Source organism: Mirounga leonina, unplaced genomic scaffold (assembly GCF_011800145.1).
Source record: "Mirounga leonina isolate KUSES-001 unplaced genomic scaffold, KU_Mleo_1.0 Mir_165, whole genome shotgun sequence".
Lineage (NCBI taxonomy): Eukaryota > Metazoa > Chordata > Mammalia > Carnivora > Phocidae > Mirounga > Mirounga leonina.
In genome coordinates, this window is record NW_023270415.1 from 38779285 (window position 1) to 38799369 (window position 20085).

General features: G+C 35.4%; 1 protein-coding gene across 1 annotated transcript in view; it reads left to right on the plus strand.

Moving 5' to 3' along the window:
* Positions 1-17201: 17201 nt before the first annotated feature.
* The window catches only part of SLC26A7 (solute carrier family 26 member 7), a 106362-nt gene continuing 103478 nt past the window's right edge, over positions 17202-20085 (plus strand). Inside the window, exon 1 of the mRNA XM_035011506.1 lies at positions 17202-17394. Within this exon, the coding sequence (XP_034867397.1) occupies positions 17202-17394 (193 nt within the window). The remainder of the gene's footprint in view (positions 17395-20085) is intronic.

Here is a 20085-nt window from a genome sequence, read left to right on the forward strand (position 1 = left end):
GCTTTCTAATAAATTATCCATGTGCCTATCCTTACTCATTCCTTTCAGGAGAAAAAGAGAAAATCAAAATTCCTACCAGTCTAGGAACATTGTGAAACAATGTCAGCCATGAAATATTTATGAAAGATTCTGGATGAAGCAGAATATGGGGGAAGAAAGGACTGAGAAAGGTCTGAGAGACACAAATATTTTGATGATTGAGAATCATTGTCTGGGGATTTAAAAAAATACAGCTAAAAAAAGATTGGTTCTTTAAAAGGACTGGTTCCTAATGGATGTTCAAACTATATATATTTCTCACAAACACAGGAAGAATTTCTAACAGCCATTGACTAATAACTCTCAAGTCATATTTGAATTGATATATTACCAATTTAAATGCTAAGTTTACTTCATCATCTCCTAACCACTAAGATTTTGGTTTGGAACTTCTGTAATATTCTCATAGAAGGAATAGAATAAATAGAGTAAAATCCACCCCCCCCCCCAATTACTTAGAATTCTTAACTTAATGTCTCTTGACATTTCTGGAAGTGAAAAAAAAAAAACCCTACACTATTCATTATTTTTAAACATTTTACTCACATGTATAACCTTGTGAGCTATAAATCTCTCATCTCTTTGAGAGGCCCTCAGGACAGAAGCGGTAGAATGTATCTGGAGTAGACATTAGTCCCAATTAATACAGAAACAAAATTTGCAGTAGTCTATTTATATCTGAGTTTGACTTTTGGGAAAATCGTATCTTTTCTTTTCCCAAAGAAAAGCATAGATCCTCTTGACTGCATGAGAAAGAAAAGAGAAACCTCTAACCTAAATAGAAGGGGGAAAAATTGAAGCTGGTAATTAAGTAAGCCTCAAACTTCAAATTTCCAGCTCTCTGCACTTCTCCTTCCCCTTCTGCGAAGGTTTCAGGTAGTAAGAGTTAGAAGAAGCTATGAGAAGTCCAAAATCCATTTGAATCATTTCATAATTCAAGTATCCTGGGCAGTTAAATTCTTTAACAAAGTATATTAGACTGTCAGATGAAGTAGGTAAAAGCAGCAAATAGCCAAAACTCGCTCTTTTTTTTAAATTTTATTAATTTATTTGACAGAGAGAGACACAGAGAGAGAGAGGGAACACAAGCAGGGGGAGTGGGAGAGGGAGAAGCAGGCCTCCCGCAGAGCAGGACCCTGGGATCATGACCTGAGCGGAAGGCATACGCTTAACGACTGAGCCACCAGGCGCCCCCAAAACTCTCTTGATGGTAGCGCACACATCATTTTAATTAGACAAAATGAGAAGAAATGATGTATCATGTTACAGAAAATATTAACTAGCATCAGTAGTCATCACTGAGATAAATTTGGGAAGTTCTTTGCAGATACAAGCCCTTAACAGTCTTTACCTAGGTGTTCTTTTTTTTTTTTTAAGATTTTATTTATTCATTTGACAGAGAGAGACACAGCGAGAGAGGGAACACAAGCAGGGGGAGTGGGAGAAGGAGAAGCAGGCTTCCCGCTGAACAGAGAGCCCGATGCGGGGCTCGATCCCAGGACCCTGGGATCATGACCTGAGCCGAAGGCAGACGCTTAACGACTGAGCCATCCAGGCGCCCCAAGTGTTTATTTTTGACTTGACAACCACTAGGTGACGCTGTTGCTTCAGAGTTAGCGCAGGACATTCCATTAACCATGTAAGCTATAGGAGAAGCTCTATTGTTTATGTTTGTTATAAACATATTTTTAATGTTTAAATAAGCATATTTGATTTACTGGCCTGAAATTGACCTAATATTGATTGTCAATATTATTGAAAATAGTTTTAACAATACTATTTACTATATACAATTGACACATGCTGAGAATAAAGCGAACCACTACTACTTCTGCAGCTACACCGATGTCTAGTGTTTATCAGCTGCTTGGTCTGTGACGACCTTTGTGCTTAGCCTTTTAGGTAAATTATTTTATTGGGTCCTTCTGTCAGTCAAGCTTGCTAACGATGACACAGCCAAGAAGCGGCAGAACGGGAATTCAGATCCCATCTCCCTGCTACTCCAGCCTCTTCATTGATAATGTGGTGGCCAGTCACCTGAAAGGCTGGTGGCAGGACATGATCTGAGCCCTGTCCTGGCATTTCCAACCCAGTTCTCTAGGTCAAAATAACAGGGTCTAGGGGCACCTGGGTAGCTCAGTCGGTTAAGCATCTTGCCTTTAGCTCAGGTCATGATCCAAGAGTCCTGGGATGGAGCCCCACATCGGGCTCCCTGCTCGCAGGAAGCCAGCTTCTCCCTCTGCCTCTCCCTACACTCATGCTCACACTCTCTCTCTGACAAATAAATAAAATATTAAAAAATACCCAAAATAACAGGGTCTAGGGAAAAAATAGTAGAGCAGGTTTTAACATAAACATAATATGGTTTCCTTTACATTACTTTTAAAAGGTATTTTTGGGAACTCATATTTGTGAAAAAAACAAAAACCAAAAAACTTCTGTGTCTATTTGATATACCGATTAATATTTTTACTCACAGCAGATAACCTGAATTTAGAATTGCTGGATAAAACACTGGATCCCCATTTAAATTTGTGTTTCAGATAAATGACATTTTAGTGTAAGTATGTCCCATGCACAAATCGCAATTTCTGACAAACAACAGATACATTTATTTCTTGTATAAGTCTGTTCCAAATATTGCATGGAGCATATCTATATTTAAAAAAAATAAAAATCATTCCTTGTTTATCTGAAATTCACATTTAACTAGGTATCCTGTATTTTAATTTGCTAGATCTGGCAATATCACCTTACCTATTATTCCAGTTAATTTGAGGCAGTTTCACAAAAACTCACTAAGTTTCCTTTTTCTCTGTCTTGGACTTTCTCCCTTTTCTCTATATCTCTCTGCCCATTCCTGTCTGAGGAATATACATTTGTCCTTTTAGAGGATGATCCTGTGATCTGTGCCCCTCATCGTTTTGCTTCCTGACTTTTTCCAGACTTGCTCCATCTGGTATCATCATGCATGTCTCATTTTCACTTTTCTCCCCCTCTCTACTTTGTCTTTTTTCCATTTATAAAAGTGATTAGAGATTTCTACCTCAAAGAACCTCAAACTTCCTCTGCATCCTATTTGCTTATACTTCTTGAAAAAGTAGCTCGTATTTTCTTACCATCCATTCATTCTTCAGATAGCTGCAATTTGGTGTCTGTACCTATTACTGTAATAAAACTTCTCTCCTGAAAGGCATTCACCAACTTTCTGATTGCTAAATTCCATGCTTTTCTAAGCCCTCATCTTTCTTTTTTCCTTCTATTTGATGGTGTTCCATCTCTAATCCCTTATTTCAGTTCTCCATACTATTTCCCATGGCTGCATCATCACCTTCTTGTAGTGCATTCTGAGATTCTCAGTGTCTTTATCCCTATTGTAATAATGGTATCACCATAGACCCAAATACTAGAAAGATTTGTCTTTGACATTCTTTGGCCCCCATTTTTTTTTTTTTTTGCTTTATTATGCAGCTTCTGCCTCTACATTTTTGCATCCATCCATTCCTTTTGATTTTTAATTTGATTACATTAATCAAACAAAGGAAAGAGATTTTTCAAAATTTAAGATTGGAAAGGAATTGTCTTCCATTATTTCCCACCTTAGTCTCCTTAGCTGATGATTATTCTGGGGTGACAGGAATAAAAGGTGTATTCTTGTGATGGGGTTCTTTATTTTTCTGGACTTATGGATAAGTTGCTGAGCTCTCTGCTTTCAGCTGGTTGCTTTTGGGCAGTGATCCCCTGACCCATGAAAATCGAGGTGGGAGATGAACTACTTTTCTTATCTTGTACCTGAAGTGGGTCAACAGGTTCAGAAATTGCTCTATTGATAAATATGATATAGGTATTTCCATTACATTCACTGTTTTGAGCATTATCTACTCAAAATGTGGTCTAGAATATGGGAAAGATCATACATACAGTTTGCCTTATTTCTAATCTCAAGAACCAATTTCAGAAGGGCAGTTTATACTTTGAACTCTTAAATCTTTTGCCCTTAGTTTTACAACCCTAATTATGTTAGGTCTCCTAAAGTATAATGCTTCCTCATCTTGAGACTTCCTGGGGGATGGGTAATCCATGGAGATATGTCAGAAAACATGCTGACCATTCTGCATAATTGTTTAAGCAACCCATTAAAACAATGGTTTCAAATAATAAGAATGTTCATTGGATTGGAGACTTTGGGAATATATATTTAATTAGGTGGAGATTTTCTTTTAAGTACAGGTTAGTATACTGTCCATTAAAAATAATTTCTTCTCTAAAGAATTTCTTCTCTAAAAGAATTGATAGGCATAAGTACTATGTGCTACTAAGCATATTCATCACTTTTTACTTTGCACTAATTTTAAATTTCTAAGTATAACAAAACCTTGTTTTTTTATAGATTGCATTGAGACTCAATTTGTTAAAGGCGATTTATAGATAAAAATATGAGAAAATGTTTCTGCTAGCTCTCTTAAGGGATTGCCTTAGATTAAAAATTCTTAGAGCAATAATGGTAAGTTTACACTGTATGGGTGGTCACTCCTGCCAATGCCCATGGCAGACATCACTAATAGATCTATGCAAACTTCCTTGCTGAGCATGATGCACTGCTTTAGAATTTTTCTCAACTTCAAATTTCAGTAATTCAACTGAAGAACAGATTCATCTCTATTGACATAGGATATGGATGGCCCTTTTGTTAATTATACTCAGAATGTAGAGGATAAATACCAGAAGATAATGTCAAGAGTTTAGGAATTTCGGGACCACTTTGAGGACATGACAATGTTTAGGGTTTGAGCAGAGAGAGTGCAGATCTTCAGACTAGAGAGACAGGACTACAGGACCATGTTCTGAGGATAAATAAAGCTGTAGTCCAAGTCAGAATTTCAGATTCAAGCAAGGCAGATGGAAATAGATTTGGGTTGTTACTCAACTTGGAGGCTAAGTAGACTGGTTTGAAAAAAATTATAAACTGGGTAAGAGTATCCATTACAGAAGAAGAAAACATTCCATTCTAATTGAATAATGATGGGAAATAAGACATATATGGTGTTCTTCTATGCTTTTAATGCATTAAGGCATATTAAAAGCTCAATTCAAAACTGTTGAAATACACACATTGTTCAAATCATCTTAGCAACCAATGAAAGAAATTTATAAGAGTTAACAACTAACATTTATCAGTGCCTCTCCCATGTGCCAGGCATTGTCCTTGGTACTCTACTTATCTAAATCCTCCCCTCGAAGACCTTGAAAAGTTAGCGTAGCATTTCAGCTTTGCTTGCCAATGTGCTGGTTGGTTGTCTGGCTCCAGAGTATAACACTTCAAATATTTCTTTTTTGTTGTTCTCCTTTTTTTTTTTTGAAGATTTTATTTATTTATTTGACAGAGAGAGAGATAGCGAGAGCAGGAACACAAGCAGGGGGAGTGGGAGAGGGAGAAGCAGGCTTCTTGCCGAGCAGGGAGCCCGATGTGGGACTTGATCCCAGGACCCTGGGATCATGATCTGAGCCGAAGGCAGACGCTTAACGACTGAGCCACCCAGGCGCCCTGTTGTTCTCCTTTTGACATGAATAAAAAGTAATGTTCTCTAGGGTTTGGTTTATCTGCTCTAGTATATATAGTTTTTACTGTCAATAATATAGTGGATATGGTGCAAAATATCATTGCAATCTATGTGCAATGTAAACCGTGCAATTTCTAGTGTAAATTTCAGTAATGCCAATAATTAATTGGGAGAATGAGAACTCTGGTACTATTCCCTATATGCTACTTCCTGAAGCAAGAGAAATGCTTTAAGGAAGGTCTAAAAAGTCCCTTAAAAATTTGAATTTTCAATAAATTAAAATGGCTTGGGTATTTGTTCACATATTCCAATAAATGATAAATTTGTAATTATTAACTCTTTCTTTTTCTATTTGGCTCCACTGCCAGTTATATGTATGTTGTCACCGAATTTGACTTCCTATGGACAAATAAAGTTGAGCACTGAGAATTTCTGAATATTATTGTTTTTAAAATTTTTTATTTTTAATTGAAGTATAGTTGACATATATTAAATTAGTTTCAGGTGTACAACATAGTAATTTAACAATTATATATGTTATGAAATGTTCACCACAGTAAGTGTATTATAATTTAATTGACTATATTCCCTATTCTGTCTGAATATTATTATGTGCTTTTTGGTAACAAGACATTAGTGGTAGCCCACATTAGAATTATGTTGTCAGATATGGAATGTAAACCAGCAAGTAAAAACTATCTCAAAAGAAAAATATGTTCTGTGGCTTAAGGGCCCAAGAAATTCTAAGCATGGTGCTTTAAATTTTTATTGGAGAATCAATTGATCCAGAAAACTAGACATCATTAAGTGTTTTAGAAATCAGCATGGGATAGGTCGAAGAATGTCCCAGTGAGACCACTCAAAAGATGAATTTATTATAAATCAGGGCTGGTGTAAGATGTTAACCCAAAAAAGTGCCTTGGAGCATGGGAAAAATATCCACCAATAAAAATGACATCATTAGTAATGATTCTTTGCCAGTTAGACCCTAATAATTCTACTTCTAAGGAAATAGTCCAAGATCTGGTTTAAGATTTATGTCCAAAGATGTGTATCCCAGTGTTATCTGTAATTTTTAAAAAAAGCCCCCAAACTAGAAGAACTAAAATACTCCTAGGGGAGTGGGTATGTAAACCAAACCATCTTTATGAAGGAATATTGTGCAGTCATTTAAAAAATGGTGTTCCCTAAGAGTTTTCTATGAAATGATAAAGGCTGATGATATACTACTCAGTGAAATGAAAAATTATATTTACAGTAATGTCTCAACTATTTAAAGGAAAACTTTTCATGGAAAAAAAAAACTAGGACAAATGTACCAAAGTTTCAATCATCAGTATGATTCTGGAGCATATTTTTCTTTTTCTATTTTTTAACACCTTTCTATACTTTACAAAATTTTCTATTTTATAATAGTAATTTGATTATCTAATAACTAGAAAATGAAGAAAAATATTTCAAAAAATAAATGATTTCTGAATTCTTGTTAAAGTATAAGCGTTCTGCATTTTGCTCTATTCATCTTTCACACAACATATACAAAGACATGAGGTTAATTATGGAAATTAAAAGCAATTGAATGAGTAGGAACTTGAGTTTTAATTTTTGATATTTTAATACATATATATTTATGAGAGTAGTTTGGTTATTTTTCAGTTTTGTAAGTTTACTCATATTACATGTATACAATAATTGTCTTTTGATAAAAATATCTCTTGGGGGTGCCTGGCTGGCCCACTCAGAAGAGCAAATAGTTTTTGCTCTCAGGGTCATGAGTTCGAGCCCCATGTTGCTTGTAGAGATTACTAAAAACAAAAGAAATAAACTTAAAAGAAAAACACTTCTTGTTGCAAGTAAGTGAGAACCTAAAGTAGTTATCAGTCCTGCATCTTAGACTAGCCCCTGAGTGGCCATCTCATAAATGCTATAAAAATTATTTCCACACTGCTTGGATCTTCTAAATTAGGAATCATCTCTAGGTACTATTTCAACTTTAAGACTTAAAACCGAATAAGGCTAACAGTACAAGATCCATTCTAGTATTGAATTTTCACTAAAAGTAATTTAATAAATTAAACACTGATAATTTTGGAGAATAATATTGATAATGTTGGGGAAATTTTTTGAGGCTGATCCTTATGCAGCAATATAGGCTATATGGACTATTTTAGCTATTTTTCTTCTGAGTATCACAACAGTTCCAAAGAGTTCATTTTTTCTCTGATATTATGATCCCTTCTAGATGAGGACTCTGTGCCCAGAGGGAGAGTCTAATGAAGCTATTAGAAAAACTCCCATTATCTCTTTTAATAGAAGTACTAGATTGAAAGGTTACATAGTTACATGACTGCTGAAGACATAGTATATTTGATTTCAGGAATAAGTCTGATATAAACTCTTAAGATACCTTTTTAGACAAAATGAGAACAATTATATTTGACTGACCTCAAATAATTCCTACTAAAGAATAAATTTTAATCTGAAGGACCTTCTAGTAGATGTGCCTGTTTTTTCTTATTTATTGATTTGAATAAGGACATATAACATGTATCATTTTTTCCCAATTCTATGGACTGAATTGTATCCTTAAATTTATGTTAGAGCCCTAACCTCCAATATGATGATATTTGGAGATGGACCTTCAGGAGATAATTAAGCTTAGATTAGGTCATGAGGATGGGGCCTTTCTGATGGGATTAGTGCCCTTATAAGAAGAGATATCAGAGCTTGTTTCTTCTTTCTCTCCCTGCTATATGACACAGTGAGGACACAGTGAGAAGGTAGATGTCTACAAGGTAGGAAGAGGGGTCCTCACCAGGAACCTAACTGACCATACCTTAATCTTGGACTTCCCAGCCTCCAGAACTGTGAGAAATAAATTCCTGAGGTTTAAACTACTGAATCTATGATATTTTGTATGGCAACCCAAGCTAACTAATATAGGTAACACAGTGTTTGAAGGAATAACTAATATGTTGAAGTGAAGTGTATAATTATCAGTATTAGTAATGACTGTCTCAGATTCAGAAAGACTTTGGCCCAATGAATTAATAGATTCAATATGTCAGATAAGGTTTAATATAAAACTTAGTGCTTAGATTTTTACGAAAAGCTTCTACATAAAAAGGGTGGAGAACAAATCATTTAACAGAGTGGTTTGGAAAAAATTAGAATTTAATTGTATGGTATTGTTTACACTTCTCAAGTCAGAACATAGCTAATCACTATTAAATTTTGGTACCACATTCTAAAAAGAAAATTGGCAAGGTATAGCAAATCATAAGGAAGTGATCATAATGGTAAACTGTTTGAAAGCCATATTATATGATGAATAACTTTAATTTCCAACCAGAATGGACTAAGGGACTAAGCTTATACTTCTGCCTGGAACAAATAAAAACCTGACAAATATGTGAAACAATACCATCAAGAATTTGGACATCAGGCAACAAAGGACCATAATCTTGGAAAGATTGGAAACAAACTAAATGAGGCACTGATTGTCCCAGCTTACGGCTAGGAGAATTTCCAAGCCAGGGTATAGAAGAGCATGGGGGTAGATGAGAGCTCAGAAGACTGATAGTCTTCCTAACTTGAAGAGAAGGATCCTGGAGATTGGGAGGCCAAAGCAGATAGATTTCACACAGAGTATGAGAAAAAATAGTGACAGAGAGACAGTCTCAGAAATCTGCACATGCAAAGTGTTCAGCTAAATAAAGGTCAACACAAGAGTGTGAGGAATCTACAGACACTAGGGAAATGGCTAGAAGGAGCTATCCTAGGGACACAGTGTCAGGAATTGTTCATGTTTCCATCAGCCTGAGTGAAAATCTCATGATCCACAGAGCATCATGTAGCAACTTTGATTTTACCTTAATAGTGGGAATAAATGTTCCTCTGGTCCCACCTATCAGTATAATGCTTTCAGGTCTTGCTTTTAATCTCTGAGATGAAAAACACACTAGATGGAATTAACAGTAGATTAGAAACTACAGAATAAAAGATTAGAGAACTTGAAGACAACAATAGAAACTACCTAAAATGGAACATAAAAAAAGCCTGAAATAAATATACATAAAAGTATCTGCAAACTGTGGGACAATATCAAGTAGCCCAATATATATTTATTTGGAGTCTCCAAAGGATGTAGGGCAGAAAAAAATATTTGAATAAGTAATTGCCAGATGTTTTCCAAATACGGTTCAAACTGTAAACTCACAGATCTAAGAAGCTTGACAAACACCAAGTACATACTTCAAAAAAGGAACAAAATGTGCTGGAAGGAAGAAATACCAAGATACAGTATGATGAAATTACTTAAAACCAATGATAAAGACAAAATCTTAAAAGATCTAGAGAAGAAAGACACAACATGTACAGAAGAACAAAGAAGATGACAAAAAATTTCTTGTTGGAAAAAGCTAGACAGTGGAACAATGTCTTTAAAGTACTAAAACAAACAAAAAGAACACAACAAGGACAACAACAACAAAGAAAATCTCTGCCAACCTAGAATTCTACACCTAAATGGAAATATCTTTCAAAAACAAAGGCAAGGGCGCCTGGGTGGCTCAGTTGGTTAGGCGACTGCCTTCGGCTCAGGTCATGATCCTGGAGTCCTGGGATCGAGTCCCACATCGGGCTCCCTGCTCAGCAGGGAGTCTGCTTCTCCCTCTGACCCTCCTCCCTCTCATGCTCTCTGTCTCTCATTCTCTCTCTTGCAAATAAATAAAATCTTTAAAAAAAAAAAAATTAAAAAAAAAAAAAAAAGGCAAAATAGGGATACCTGGGTGGCTCAGTTGGTCTGACTTAGGCTCAGGTCATGATCTCCGAGTCCTGAGATAGAGCCCTGAGTCAGGCTTCCCACTCAGCAGGGAGTCTGCTTGTACCTCTGCCCCTCTCCACTCTTTTGTGCAGGTACTCTCTCTCTCCCTCCCTCAAATAAATAAATAAAATCTTTTAAAAAGTCAAAATAAAACCTTTTTCAGATATATAAAACCTGAAAGAATTTATTTAGCAATCTGCACAAGAAGATATGCTAAAGGAAGTACTTTAGGCAGAAGAATAATACCAGATGAAAATCTGGAACTATCCAAGGAAAAATGAAGACCAATGGAATGATAACTTCATGGGTAAATATAATAGAATTTTTAAATTATTTAACTGTCTTTAAAAGTTAAGCAACTTTAAGACAGAAAGTAATAATGTAGATTTAAATCTATGGCAATAATAGCATAAAGGAAAGTGGAAGTGTATAGTTGTAAGGTCCTTATACTAAATGTGAAGTGATATGCTATCACTTGAAGATAGACTTTGGTAAGTTAAAGATGTGCAATATAAGCCCTAAAGTGATCAACAAATTAAGAGTTTTATAGCAAATAAAACAACAAATGAAATAAAATAGAATCATAGAAAATAATCCAGAAGATGGTAATAAGAGAGGGAAAATAAAGAGCTGATGGAATAAGTATAAAATAAATAGCAAAATGGTGGATTTAAACCCAACCATATCAATAATCATCTAAATTTAAATGGTCTAAATAATTCAAAGAATTGCAATCTATGCCAATAACTGAAGGTACTTAGGACATGTAGCTGGAAAATGAGGATGCATAAGCACAATCAGAATCTTCCAGTTTACGCATATTTCCTTTAACATGTATAATGTTAATGTTCTTAGAAATAGGAGAGCTAAAGCAGTGGTTATAGGGGCTTAATGTTCTTAGAAATAGGACAGCTAAAGCAGTGGTTATAGATTCATAATCATGGAACCCTTAGAAGGGTGGATTTCTAGTACCGTACTGGGTAATTCCCTCTTTTGGTGTTTTCAAATCTTAAATCATGTTATGTCCCCAGCCATAGTATATTTCACTTATTGTGTAACAATTGTTGGTCGGAAATGAAAAAAGGCTTTTACTAATTCTCAATGAACTACTATTTTTACTGTTTCTTTCTTTCCTTTTTCCTTCCTTCCTCCCTTCTTTCTTTCCCTCCAACCTTCCATTCTTTCTTTTTCAGCTCAGAATGCTATAACAGAAATACCATGGACTGTGTGCCTTAAATAACAAACATTTATTTCTCACAATTCTGGAGTCTGGGAAGTCTAAGAACAAGGCACCCAAAGATTAGATGTTTGGTGAGGGCTCTTTTCCTGGCTTTTAGACAGCCACCTTCTCACTGTATCCTACATAGCTGAGAGAAAGAATTCTCGTCTCTTTTCCTCCTTGTAAGGACCCTGATTTTATCGTGGAGTCTCTACCCTCATGACCTCATATGAACCTAATCATTTTCCAAAGTTCTCACCTCCTAATACTGTTCCATTTACTGTTAAGGTTTCAACATAAGAATATTGGAGGGACATAAGCATGTAGTCCATAATACCTTCCTCCCTCTTTTTCTCTCTCTGTCTCTTTCTTTCTTCTTCCCCTTGTATTTGAAAATGCCTTGGATAATTGTGGAATGCACATTTGATTTTTTTCCCCCTGGGTATCTTTTTATTTCACCAGAGCTATCTCTTTTTGGTTCCCATTATAAGTCAAAACAAGTCACAGAACACAAAAAAATGGCAGAAAGAAAAAAACATGGTAAAGAAACAGACTGGGAAGTGCTATTTAATCCAAAGAAGGCAAAGTAAGGCATGTTAGCAATCAGCACTGAGAGCACAGGATTTCGCTCACTCTACTATAGTGGTTTGTCTGTCATGAATAAAATATTAATTGTACTGTTCAGGACTGTAATTGACTTATATGTATGCATCCGCATTTAAACATTTAAATCTAAAAGTATTTCTGAAATGAAGAGCACCAAACCAAACAACCAAAAAAAAAAAAAAAAAAAAAGAAAGAAACAAACCCCCCCAAAAAACCCAGAGCTTATTTGGGATAGAACTAAATGAATTAGTTCTAAAGCTGATGGGTTGTTTAGTATCACAAGGATTAGGATAAATACTAAAGAATGAACATTTTCAGTAGCAGATCTTGGCACAATAATTGGGAAAAGATGTTTAACAATTAGAATGTCTAAAAATTGGTAAGCCTGTTAATTTTAGTCATTAGAGGAATTAAAACAGTAGTTGGATTCAGGGCTGTACCAGCCTATATAAATTTTGGGTGAATGAGGAAAAGGTACCCTTCCTGGTAGATGACTTAATGGGAGTTGCTTCCTTTGTGTGGATGTATCCCCAGGCCAGTTACATGGCTTAGTGAGCAGAACATGGCCTTAGTTTCATAGCCTCTACTTTCCTTCTCAGATGGGAACCATTTGTAGTGTCCTCTTGTTAGAAATACTGTAGATCAACTTCTTGAAGTAGGCATGAGTTTGGAGTGATGCTCTCTGAAATTTATGAGTCTATATTTCCAAGAATAATGTGTCCCAGTCTTCAAATAGATCACATTCAAAGAAGCATAATGCCACAATCAAAAGTAACCCAAGATTTTCAATCTTTACTAGTGTCTCTCAAAAACCATTGAATGTGGTGCAATTTATAACCTGTACAACATTTTTTAAAAGGCTCATTCCTCATTTGAGCCTGACTCAATTTCCTTGTACTTCACATTTTTTTCAGAGGTTCTCACAGTCTAACCCTCCAAAACTCTCTCTGAAACCCCAGTGCATGAGGTTTTCTCTCTTTTTTTTTTTTTAAAGATTTTTTAATTTATTTATTTGACAGAGAGAGACACAGCAAGAGAGGGAACACAAGCAGGGGGAGTGGGAGAGGGAGAAGCAGGCCTCCCGCAGAGCAGGACCCTGGGATCATGACCTGAGCTGAAGGCATACGCTTAATGACTGAGCCCCACATGAGGTTTTCTATCTTTGTTTTGTCTCCTCCCTTTTCCTCCATTTACTATCTAGTTTTTCCTTCTTCCATTCTCTAGACTCTTTAATACAAGAAAAAGGAATTGTATTGAAAAAGATAGAACTTTCCTTAGATTGTAAGAGAATAGGGAGAAGTTGAGCAAGTAAAAATGAAATCTCTTTCCCATTCTCTTAACTTTCTTTTTCTCTATACCTATTTTCCCAATTTAACATCACAGCCTGGAAACCAGGTTGAGACAGACTAAATAATTCTCACATACTTTCAGGAGTAGGGACATTCATATGTTAATACTTTTTTGAGTGGGTCCTATGTATGCCGAGCTTTCTATTAGATCCTAAGGAAAAGAGACAAAACAAGTTAGGTGAATAATCCCTACTCACAAGGAATTTACAATCTCATGAGCCAAACTGAATAAAATCAAATGAAATAGATTTCAAAGAAGAAATACAATGAAAATGTGTGAAAATGTGACAGCTGTATACCCATGAATTGCTTCAGGGCTACTTGGGTGTTGGGTGTATAGTATGAACAAAACTATGGGGAAGCCAGGGAAGCCTTCATGGAGAGGTAGTATTGAGTAAACTGCTTGGATGAGGAAAAAGACCATGGAACAAGGGAAATCAGTAGAGAGATCTACTAAAGAGTCAAGTAATGTGCAGCAAACCATGAGTATACTTATCTGCTGGAACAGAAGGTCTAAGTAAGGTGGGAAACCTTTTTTCTCAGTGGGAATGCAATTCTCCCTTCTCTGGGCAACCATAACATTTCTTGTGTGAACTTTTATTAATTTATCCCATTCTGCTTTGAGTTAGTTAGTTATACATTTTCTATTTCCTTCATTAAATGTTAACTCCCAGAAAGTGGAGACAGTCTGCCCACCCCCACCACCCTACTCTACTTCTATAGCATGTCACACAGAATCTAGCAAATAGTTGTTCAATAAATACTTAATTAAATGGAGTTGATGAGAAGCTAGTCAGAGGTGGGTAGGGGAGTGGAGTAGGGTCACATGTTTGTGCTAATGAGTTTAACTTTGATATTGGACATCACTGGAAGTTCAAACATGTCAGGGATATAATCAAAATATTATTTTAAGAAGAAGAATTTTTCTATCATTCTGCATAGGAGGTGGGACATATGGTCATCTTTTTATTGTATAAGTGTTGCCTGGACATTTGGGAAGAGATGTCTCATATAGATGATACATAGTACTGAACTTTAAGCTAATTTTAGTCATTGAAACTTTTGAATAAATATATTTAGTCTTTTTGAATTTTACAGGCTGGATCAAAGTACTCTGAGAATCTTGTGGGTGTGAATAAATTTCTTCATAGGATTTTTTGGTATTGTTGATTATAAATAGGAGTGATTCCATGCTTTGGAGTGAGATGTTGCCATGTTTTAAATAATGTGCAAGCATATCAAATTGGAAAAAAGTCTGGATATTGGAATTCCAGATTTATACTTAAACAAAGATTTTTTGGAAAGATTTATTGTATTTTTTAAGAGTTTTTTGATTGAAATACAACAGAACTATTTTATCAAACTAATTTCTCCTCCTGCCTGGTCTTAGGATGTTTTAGAACATTTGCTGGTACTAATGTATTTAGGTACTTATATACAGATTCGTCTTCAATTCTAAAAGTCCATTCATGTGAATTCTTTGTTATAAACATTTTTTTTTTTTAAAAATGATTGAAATTACACAAATCATAGCTGTTGCTTGGTGACTTCAGTCAAGCTTTTTTTTTAAGTTTGTCAGTATAGATTTGGAATTTATGATCTGGATATGTTTTGAAAAAATATCTTTAGTGTTGATTTTGATTATAGAAGTAATACATACATATATATCTTTGTTTTATATACTGAATGTAGTATATAAAACAAAGTTAAAGATTGCTGTTTGTGAAGGAAAAGCAATGTATCATCACTGTTTAGAATGGATTTACTGGGTGCCTGGGTGGCTCAGTTGGTTGGGTGTCTGCCTTGGACTCAGGTCATGATGCCAGGGTCCTGGGATTGAGTCCTGCCTTGGGCTCCCTGCTCAGTGGGGAGCCTGCTTCTCCTTCTGCCCCCTTCCTCACCCCCCCTCACTCCCGTGAGTGCTCTCTCTCTCTCAAAAATAAATAAATAAAATCTTAAAAAAAAAAAAAAAGAGTGGATTTACTTATCTGGTGGTTTTACCTTTCATACCAAAGGATAGGGTTAAAATACTATGACTCAGTCTCTAATGGGACTCAAAATCTAAGCTAAGGAAGAGTTTGTAAACTTAACATGATGTAAACAATTGGAAAATGCAAAGCAAATTCTATCCTATACATACGAACGAAGTGTACCTTCATCCCTACATATGTGGGATTTGTTGTATTTATAAAGAAAGTTATTTTTGTACAGATAGAAAGCCATGTGATCTTTGGAAAGCTGAAAGAATAGTTCTCCACCTTAATTTAAAAACAATGGAAAAAGGTACAGCAGAGGACCTTGGATGTAGCCAAGGGCTCCAAGTACTCTGTTATTCTGAAGGCTTTCAGAAACCAGATTTCTGCTCACTGGATAAATTGATATTAAAGGGGCTGCAGCAAACTTGTACATGATATTCTTTTTCTTGGCTTCACAATTTTAGTTAATATATTGGCTTTTTGGTTGAATTCCAATGGCACAGCTCATAAATGCAGGGTTTCTCTTCTGGGGTGGGGGAAACAATCATAAAATAATAATCTTTGACAGCCTGTCTGTTCTATTATAAAATGTAACACCATATCTAAAAAAGAGAAACCCCCCAAAGGTCATGTGAAAAGAGGGCAGCACCACAAAAAAATTTGGGGACACTTCAAACAATAGTTTGAACCATACATTATTCCTTGAGAAATTCCAGTTACAATAGCATGAGTGTGAGAACTAGATTATTTGGAGAAATAGAGAAAACTGAACGAACAATTTCTGAGACAGGGAAGAACTGTAGCCACAAATATTTCTTCATAGTGATCTTATTTTCTCAGCCCAGGAGATGAAATTTCAGTTTATGAGAACTGGCTATTACGTTTTCTGACTGGGCAGTGGCTGTCTGAATGTTTCTGTATGAATGAAAAGCTCATCTCCCAGGGAATAAAAAAAAGATAAGGATATTTAGCAATACCCTCTTCTTTTTCTGAATTTTGTAGAACTGGCAGTCGTCTGATATAATGAAAATATATACTTCCTCAAAAAGTAAGGCTAGATTGTCTGAATATATTTTGCACGACAGACCCCTCTGGCAGTTTTATGTTTTTGCACAGCTTGTAGGGGAGAGACTGGACTAGTTTCCTGGTTGCATTAGCATAACCCAGCCCACTTCCAACACACGCCCAGAACTACCTCATTAGCCATTGGGATTGGAGCCAAAAACATAAGACTACAGTGAATATAAGGGGAATTACTGGCGAAAGAGCTCTAGACCAGCTTAACACTGAACCCATTACTTTTCCAAGATCAGAAAAATAATAATACACTAACAGGAACCATTTCCCCGTCTTGTTCAGATAAGGATTCAAGGTTTTAACCTATACCTTTTATCTAGAATAATTAGCTTCACCATAATAAGGCATACAGCCTGGCTGCAGATATTTAAGTGCTTCTGTTAATCTCTCTCTCCCTCTTTCTCTCTCTCCTTTATTGATTTATTTTCTGGATAGCTTTGACACGGAAGACCACAGACGAATTGGAGCCTGGCATTGAAAGGAGGTGTTCTACAACAATTTTTTTTCCTTGTCTAAAGAAGTTTACTTCTACAAGAGGGAATCTGAAAAATGACAGGGGCAAAGAGGAAAAAGAAAGGCATGCTGTGGAGCAAGATGCATACCCCCCATTGCGAAGACTTTAAACAGTGGTGTAGAAGGCGTCTACCTATTCTGGAATGGGCACCACATTACAATCTGAAAGAAAATTTGCTTCCAGACACCATGTCTGGGATAATGTTGGCAGTTCAACAGGTGACACAAGGTAATGTACTGCATTTGATTTTCCTGTTTTATGCAGAATAGATGTCACTTTGCTTTCTTGGAAGAGTATTAGGACCCAAGATCTGTAATTTAGCTTGTGAAATGGATAGTTGATTAACTCTGGGGGAAATAAGCACATTGAATATCTGTATAAACAGGCTTTCTTAGTTGTCTTTTTTAAATGTATTTTTGAAAGCTATTAAGCACTCAACCAATTTTTGAATGGCATTATTATGTATTTGCAATGTTAAAATTCATACTATGTAAGAGTAAAAGATCAGTAATTGTGGGAGAATGAGTTTTTGTAGCTTGACCTTACTGATATAGTTTCTTACTTTCATGGAATCAAGCTATAAAATATCTCCTGGCTTGTACGTATCGTTTATAAACCTAATTAGCAGCACACAATTACCTGTTGTAGCCTTGAGAGTTGCTATAAGCAAGGAACAGAACTTTCTGTACATAAAGGAGGCTCTTTGCCAAGATCATTATTTGCAAAGAGAATCCTGTATGTCCTTAGAGCTTATGTTTTACTGTGCATGCTGATTTAATTCTGTATCACATTACGTACTGTATTTATTTCTCAATAAGAAATTTAAACTGGTGAGAAGTCTGAGTTTAACTTTCCCAAAGCAGATTCTAAGTGATACTCTGGATTTAGATAGGTGTTTCTATTGGTGAAAGCTCTAAGTTAAGTAGTACATACATGTGTGTGAGCATGTGTGTGTGCACATGTGTTTTCCTTAAAGGTACATTTGTTGTATTATTATTAGTGTTTTGTTTTATTTATTTATTTATTTTTTGCTAATTCAAGTAATAATTTCCTATGTAGCAAAGAAAGGAACCAATTTCTCAACCTTGAGAATTTGGAACACTTTCCTTGGCATAGACTCTGTAGATTTATATTTCCTTGTAGTTTAACTACATCCCTGGCTTGAACTATTATTCATACCGTTAAATTATAAGCACTCTTTTAATTGAATTATTCTGTAGCTGGAACAAACTGGTTTGTGTATTTGTGTTTTTAGTATGATTAGGAACATCTGCACTGGTGGCTTTACTTTAAGATCCATAATACTATCTTACTTTATGGGATTCTATTTCCCTGAATAGTCTTATATTACATTTTTAATGAACATTTTGCCAATAGTGAAGCATGGTAATCTTTAATAAAAATACAAAGTAAATAACAGGTTAGGACATTTTCAGCCTTGTTTTTATTCAATTTTAAATTCAAAATGAGACACTACTATGTACTTTGAACCTTAGGTGATTAAGTTCCAAGGGCTTTTTCACCAGATAGTTTCAGTATAGTTTATAAATTTATTTTGCTTTAATTTAATGTAGAGTGAAAGAGAAATGTATTTTTAAAACAATTTGTAGTTTCCTCTCTGTAAAATACCAAGTTAATAGGGAAATTTGGGGATGTGATCAAGATGCCTGTCATACACCGTTAGCAATAGTATTTATGTATAAGTCCCTGGCAGTTAATTGTACGGCTTTCATTTGGATGTAGATTTTGAGGGATTTTGCTTTATGAGTCATATATTTCATTGGTTACAAAGAAACACATTGGCCAGCCCCTGATGGAGGAGAAGCACAAAGCTTACTCAGCCCTGTGTCTTGGAGTTATGGATCTGGCTTCTGGTTCTCTTGGAAAGCTACCAGTGACTGGACAAGGCTACACCGCTAGAAAGAACTTCAGGGTTTTCATTGATGTATGAAAAGACTAAGCCTCCTAAAAGTACCTATTCTTTTAAAGACAGTTCTCTCAAACTTTCTCAGGCTTACACACTATGGAGAGATAAAAAGTGCAATATAAGTAAATTACCATTGTTGTGAGGGGCCCTGTGCTAAACCCCCCTATTCATTATCTTCCCTTTTCCTAACAAAATCCCAAGAGACAGCAGTCTCTTCTCTGTTTTCCAAATGAGAAAATGGAGGCTTAGAAAAGCAAGTAATTTTCTCTGGACCTCATACCTGATAAGTGGTAGAGTTAGGACTTGATTCCAAAGCCAACACTTTTAACATTTTACACTTTATGCACTACACTGCCAAGATAACTAGATTTTTTCATTATACCAATGTTACTGGTAATAGGAGATATTTCTTGGGACAGGTATGAATATCCTTCCCTTCAAATTACTTTTGCATTTAGGTTTCATCCCTGGAGTTTTTAGACTCGAAGGTGAGCGATGAGGGAAATAACTACCATAAAATATAGAGTAAGAAAGGCATTTAGATATCATTAGCTTCTATTTATGTGGATATAGGCAATCATTATCAGCCCCATTTCTTTAGGAAAATCAGAAGAAAGGGGTAATTTTTGCTCTTGCATCATAACACAAGAGAAACAAACACCTTTGAAGCAGTTTTTCAGTTACTCAGCATAGTTGAATTATATGCAATTGTTGAATTCAACATTTTTTACCTCTAAATATGGACAGTTATATGGTTCAATCCAGTAGTTTGTCATTCTTCTCTCTCTAGAAATGCAATTAGAATTAAGAATAATGGAAACTAACTTTTGAATGTATTCTATATTTCAGATATTTTAAATTATGTATTTTAAATCACTTCATTAAAGATTTCCCTATTGTTACATATAGATGATTGTCAGTTATCATCATATTTAACTCATGTACAGCATTTTCTGTATTGATTATACTCTTTCTAAAACTTTCTTGTCTTG